The following is a 6,691-nucleotide window of genomic DNA, read 5'->3' as shown; positions in this document are numbered from 1 at the left end:
GTCAAATTAAATTAAAGTGTAATTATCATGATACTTACTCCATAGACTGCATTACTACAAAGACCATGATCCACAGTAAAATTTGCCACCTACATATGTACTCACGCATAAAAAAATGATAATTACTTTGAAAAAAAAAAAAAAAAAACTCTACCAAGCCAATCGTTATATCTGGTCCACAGTGCACTATGGACCTTAGTACAATACAACATAATTCATATTCATAATGTACAGAATTTATGTTCATAATACACATTCACATAAACGCAATATAATGAACATGAATTCTGTACATTATGAATATGAATTAGTGTATTATATAGATGTGGACACATAAACACTTAACATAATACACACAATTCATGTTCATAATACATATATTCATATTCATTATATTGTGTTATGTATATGTGTATTATGAATATGAATTCTATGCAATATAAACATAAATTATGTATATTATAAAGTCAGATTCTATGTGTTGAACCAGATTCCACGATATAAATTGCCCTACCAAACAGGCCTATAGCTTTTTGTTTCTTTAAAAAATTGTTTCAATTTTGGGCCAAGTCCAAATCCTAAACTCGGCCCGATTGAACCAAATATAAATTTCGGAGCTCAAGACTCAAGAGTGCGCGAAACGCCATTGCCGAACTTTGATCTTTCTCTCACTTGTACAGTTGTACCCTAGTTCTCTGCAACTGGAAAGCTATCACCAGTTAAAGATGTAAGTATTTCCATTCGTATCTTGATTCAAGAACTAGAAGAAATTGAGGAGTTTCAGATATCTTTTGTTTTTGAACTAATTCTTTTGCGCTTTTCATCTTGAATTCTCAGTAACTCTAAACTCTAATGGCGTGCAATTTGAAAGACAAGCATTCGCTGACCAATTGGAGGCCCCATCCGGGAAGACCTGGCCCCGATCATAGCAGCAATCCTAATGGAAATGCCGCGGAAAGAAGTGCAGTTCCCAATTCAGGTTCAGAATCTGGTGATTTGGCCCAGAACCCGAACCCTAAACTAAGTGGCTTCTTTACTGACGAGAAATTGGAAGAAATGTTGTTGCGTAAATTGGAGTTTGCGTGTAAAAAGGTGATCTCTAAACTTGTTTCTCTAGGCCACGATGAGAATGTGGCTTTGAAGGCTGTGCTTAGCAATGGGTATTGGCATGGGGAGAAGGATGCGTTGGCAAATATATTTCAAAATTCTTTATCGTATTTCGAAGATGGGAATAGTGTGCGTTCTGAGAATCCTGAACATAATTTCTCTGATTTAACACAGTTGAAGAAATGCACCCTAGCAGGGATGGTGTGTTTGTTGCAACAGGTTAAGCCTCATTTGAGCAAAGGAGATGCAATGTGGCGTTTACTATTGAGTGAGCTTCATGTTGAGCGTGCTAGTGCTATAGAAATTCCCAATGGGATTGATGGTAGTAGTAGTAATGTAGAGGCGTTTGCGAATGCTATGTTTAGGTTCCGTGGTGGCTGTAGATTTGAGAATGGTAGGCCTAATGAGGGTCCTATGCATATCCTAAGTTCTTTGGAGAATGAGATTGTGTATCCAAAGAAGTATAATCTTAATCCTGAGGTGAAGACTTTGTTGAAAAGGAATGTGGGAGTCTGTTCTGCTGGACTTAGAGAGAATACAAAACATTTAGAGAATCAGTTGCAGGCTTCCTTAGGCTCTTTGAATATAACTGAAACAGGGGGTGACGAATCCCCGAATGTTGTGAATGATGATGATGCAATTGTCTCAGTTGTAAGTAAGTTTCGAGATTTGCATATTCAGAGCACAGAGACTGCGCGTATCCAGATTGATCAGAAAGACGAGGCAATGTTAAGTTTGGAACATCAAATAAAGGATCTTGAGAGGCAGGTAAAGGAGCGTAAGCAATGGGCACACGAAAAGGCAAAACAAGCTGCGATGAAGTTGTTCAATGACATTTCAGAACTTGAGATGCTGAGGAAGGAAAGGGATGAGATTCAGCTGCTAAAGAAGGGGATGCAAGCCATTGAAGATAACTCCATGAAGAAGCTTGGGGAAATGGAGAATGAACTCCGTAAAGCTAGTGGTCAAGTGGACCGTGCAAACTCTGCTGTGGAAAAGCTTGAGAATGAGAATGCAGAGATTAGAGCAGAGATGGAGGCTTCTAGGTTAAGTGCATCAGAATCTCAGAAAACCTGTATGGAGGCCACAAAGAGGGAGAAAAAGTGCCTAAAGAAGCTTTCAGCAATTGAGAAACTGAAATCCAAACTTCAGGATGATATTGCAGCTGAGATACATAAGATTTCCGATTTGCAAAAGCAATTGGCTCAGGCTGAGGCAGGTCAAAAGGAAGCTGAGGTATTTTTCTTTATATTGTTTACTAATTTATGATTCTTTGCAATATATCTTTTATGTGTTTCTGAACCATTTAGATAAAAAGAACACTATAATCCATGGACAAGGATTACAAAAGCATCACACATGGATGGAGGATAATAGGTCCATAAGTTCACCTTAGTCATATACATTCTTGCAGCAAAAGAACAAAACTTTATACTTGTACCTAATTTTTACATTGGAGTATGAACTATGACGTCATCAAAGCATCTTTTGTTCCTTTCGTTCACAAGTGCCAGATTTTGTGAAGAAAAATTGTTTTTCTATTTTTACATACAGATATTCTCCTAACTAAAAGAAAATCGTTAGTTGACTTGACAACATCGATATTTTATAATCTATTCCAAGGTTCAAAAGTAACATATTGATGTCCATAGCCTCTTTGCAGTGCAAAACTAGGTGGCTGCCTGGTTTGGCCTCTTTGCCATACAAGTCCTGCTACCCAAAACTTGTTGCGTACTCTATGAATTATCCTGTACTAAACTACTAATATTGTGTCATGAAATGTTGTCCACTAGTCTAAGCAAAAAAAAAAAAAAAAAAACTCTTGATGGAGGCTCAGCTCTGTGGAAATCCGGAGCATCCTTTTCAACCTTTGTTTTTATTTCATACAAACACACAAAGGCAATGTTTATTTTGATGACATAGGGACATAGGGTATCCCAGACCCTAGGCCGAACTAATCCCCCTGCATGACAAGTACCCCCTCCAACATACACCAGATAAATCTCCCAGGTATGTGTGGCCCCAAGGAATTAAACATGACCTACAAGTTGGCGTTTTCTTACCAGTGAACCAACTCATAGGATTTGGTTTTTATTTTAACTTTCTCTATGTTTCCACATGTGAAATTCAATATATCAAGTGTCTTTAAAATATAAGTATGGTATATATTTCAGTCAGTTGGATGGGTTGCTTCACCCATCTGATTTCTTGTCAAGGACTCAAGTTATAATCCATATCGTTGTGGTATTTTTGAGTAATAAATCCTTCAAATAAATTCCCCCACAATGGAAGAAAAAATTAGGGACCTGTTCTGTTTGCTTCTAATTTTAATGCTGATGTTAATTGCGAAACACTGAAATGATTAAGCTTTGGAAATTGCTTGTGAATTTGTTAAGTACTTTGATCTGCACGATACTGTTCATGGTAACCTTAATCATTGAGTGAGGTTGAATTGCCTTGCAGTTTCCTTGTGCTCTTCTTGAGTTGCTTTTAGTATTCTATCATTTCTTATGAGTGATTTTGATATTCCAATGAAACCCATAACTATTTATTATGTATTCATATATGACAGGTAAAATGGAGGCAAGAACAGAAGGCTAAGGAGCAATCCTTAGCACAAGTGGAGGAAGAACGACGCAACCGTGAAGCAGATGTGACTAATAACAAAAGAAATCTTGAGGCAATGCGCTTGAAGATAGAAATAGAGTTCCATAGACACAAGGACGACCTCCATCGGCTTGAGCGAGAACTTTCACAGGTTAAAGCAAGTGAGCAAACTTCTAGGCAACATCTTCAATCCCATGATTTATCAATGCAAAACTTGAATGGGGCGAAGTCAGAAGGTGATATCATGCGTGAACTAGACGCACTGGAGGATGGGGAAGCCATTGACCACGATAGGAGATGCATAATTTGCTTGAATCATGATGTTTCTGTGGTTTTTCTCCCGTGCGCTCATCAAGTTCTCTGTGCAAAATGCAACAATGTCCATGGGAAGAAGGGGAAAGCTAAATGTCCCCACTGCCAGGTTCCAATTCAACATAGAATTTGCGTGTTCGGCACATCCTCATAGCATTGGAGCTTGACAAAGTGTTGTTGAATAGTGACTTAGATGATAAAATAGCTATTTACTTTGGTGTTTCTACTATGTGCCTGAATGAATGGTCATCCTAAAATCAAATGCTGGAAGTCATCAGCACAAGTGTAAGTAGAAAGTGAAATAAAATAAAGCAGCCAAACGGTCAAGTATTTGCTGCACAACAATAGTTATGCTTATACTAAAGAGTTCATCCCAAAGAAACTAATAATGATGGATAGTGTTGGTGTTGTTCTTGAAAATGTTACTTTTGATATTTTAGTTATAGTGGATTTAGACCATAAATATTGGCATTTCTACAATTCTACTTTTGATTTAAATGGTGTTTTAGGTCTTTAATTATCAACAAAGAAATGCAATGAAATTGGAATCTTCTTGAGTCCAAGAACCATTTTATTAGCCATTCATAATTAGGTTGTAAATTACTTGCCCACAAAAGGTGAAGTTCCTCATTCCAAGACAACCATTTTATTAGCCATTCATAATGTGTAACAGAAGTCCTTTCTTGCCTGTTTGTTTATAAGATACACAACGAGTTTGTTTAGAACATTTGAAATTAATGGATTTTGTTTGTATCATATGCACATAAATTGATATAAAATTGAATGTAGGCAAATGTAAAGAACAAAGAAAAGGTTTTTACAGGGATTTTTTCTTTGTTGTCAAGGAGGAAATTCACCAAGTATATTGTACATCTAATACATAACAATTGAAGAGTCTTCTCACAAAGATCAAACATTACGGCCTGTTTGGTTGGGCGTAATTTGGCTGTAGTTGAATTGCAATTCAGTGGAAGCCACAATTACGTTGTTTGGTTGAAGGGAATTGCAATTCCCTCCTTTTGCGGAATTGCAATTCATGGACACCCCCCTATGAATTGCAATTCGGTGGTTGTGGGAAAAGGAAAAAGGATGAAATGACAAAAGTACCCTTAATTATTACTACTATTATTATTACACAAGGACATTTTAATCTTTATATCACTTCTTTCATTCTCTATCCAATAATTCTATTCTTTTCTACCAAACAATGTAATTTGAATTCCTACTTTATTCCCACCTTATTCTTTTCCCACCGAATTGCAATTCCTTTCCACCCTAATTCCTTACTCCCAACCAAACGCCCTGTAAGTCTCACCGCTATTTGGCTTTGTCACTTTCATAAGAATTTACCACGAAATTAAACCTCCTTGCTACTCTTGACACACAAGTTAGAAAAAGAAGTCAACCTTATGTTATTCTTCCCAAAACAATTGAGTCATTCAATAGTCCTCTTAAAAAAACATTTGAAAGTAGATCATGTTGGATAATAAATAGTAGATGTTGTTATAAATCTATTTATTTATGGACATTATTATTATTATTAGTATTATTTATGTTTGTAATGGATGTAACGGCTTTAGCATTTATTGTAGGGATTACATTGTTTCCTATATATATAGGTTGTAATTCTTGATGATGTTGAGATAAAAGAATTCTTACTCCCCTTTTCATCTCTATCTCTTCTTCATTTTAGCATTACACTTTTCTTTATGTTATTGATACAAATCCTCCAACCCAACAGCTAGGAGCTAAAGCCCAACGGGCACATTACAACACATTATCACCGCTCTTTCGTTCGGTGAACGATATGCTTACTTTCTGCTAACATTCCTAGCTAGTTGATCAAATTGCATAAGTTATGCTGCGTTTCTGCTGATTTGTGCTCTTCTACTACCTGCTTCCTCTACTAGTAACTTATGAAGATCATGTACATTGTTCTATAGTCCTTATTCTGTTCCATCATTCTGCATACTGGATGTGATTATAAAAACTCAGTAATGAGATTTGAAGTACTAGGCAGTGTCTCTTATGCCCTCAAAGGTCAAGGTTACCAAAGAAAACCAAATTTGATGCAAACAGATGAAAAGTTTGGAGCTTTCACTTATTAGTTTAATCAAATTCATTTATACACCCAAACACCTATATATTTACTTGTCAAGATATCAAAAAAGTATATATAAAAACTCAAAATCTGAGGAAACTTACCTACATATAACTTGAAGAATAGTGGCATGAAAAGTTTCAACCTTTACCCCTTAGAATTCACAGCTGATGACATCAAGAAGCTTCAACAATACCATAGCTTTGCTCCTCCCCTTGTCGCTTCCATTCTCCGCCACTTCAATAATACCTAAAACCACTCCCCGGATGCTCTCCGTCACATCTTTCCCACTGCATTGCACCAACTCAATACTGCACAAACTGCGTTCTCATTGCTCCGATTCTTCATCCGGTGGCATTGTCCAGCAAATCCACTAAGACTCCGACGCCGGAAACATTTCTCAACGCCTCCCTGCAATTTGGGCGATCACGGCAGTGACGTCTTCTACAATCCCTACACTACCGTCCTTGCAGACCTGGGAGAACAACGTCGTGACGGCCCCAAGCTCAATGTTTTCGGACCGATTAAGAGGGTGGAGCGCGATCCCGAAAAGCGCCTTCAGCG

General features: G+C 37.2%; 1 protein-coding gene across 2 annotated transcripts; it reads left to right on the top strand.

Annotated features, from left to right (window-relative positions):
• Positions 1–623: 623 nt before the first annotated feature.
• On the top strand, positions 624–4,489 carry LOC109176688 (MND1-interacting protein 1-like). Of its 2 annotated transcripts, XM_019326100.1 has the most exons (4): positions 624–727; positions 838–2,343; positions 3,680–4,203; positions 4,261–4,489. In XM_019326100.1, the coding sequence occupies exons 2-3, from the start codon at positions 853–855 to the stop codon at positions 4,178–4,180; spliced, it is 1,992 nt and encodes a 663-aa protein (XP_019181645.1). In that variant the 5' UTR covers positions 624–727; positions 838–852; the 3' UTR covers positions 4,181–4,203; positions 4,261–4,489. The 2 variants fall into 2 exon arrangements, with proteins under 2 accessions (XP_019181645.1, XP_019181644.1); XM_019326099.1 differs by having other exon boundaries at positions 3,680–4,489.
• Positions 4,490–6,691: the final 2,202 nt, after the last annotated feature.

The sequence above is a fragment of the Ipomoea nil genome, unplaced genomic scaffold (genome assembly GCF_001879475.1).
Source record: "Ipomoea nil cultivar Tokyo-kokei standard unplaced genomic scaffold, Asagao_1.1 scaffold0728, whole genome shotgun sequence".
Taxonomy (NCBI): Eukaryota; Viridiplantae; Streptophyta; class Magnoliopsida; order Solanales; family Convolvulaceae; genus Ipomoea; species Ipomoea nil.
Note: the sequence above shows the minus strand (reverse complement) of the source record. Positions and strands in the feature narration are given on the sequence as shown.

What these genes read in the sequence shown, in the direction of transcription:
- LOC109176688 (XM_019326100.1), top strand. Translation starts at nt 853, where the DNA reads ATGGCGTGCAATTTGAAAGACAAGCATTCGCTGACCAATTGGAGGCCC. An exon ending in CAGGTCAAAAGGAAGCTGAG is followed by an intron (nt 2,344 to 3,679) that starts GTATTTTTCTTT and finishes CATATATGACAG; the next exon opens with GTAAAATGGAGGCAAGAACA.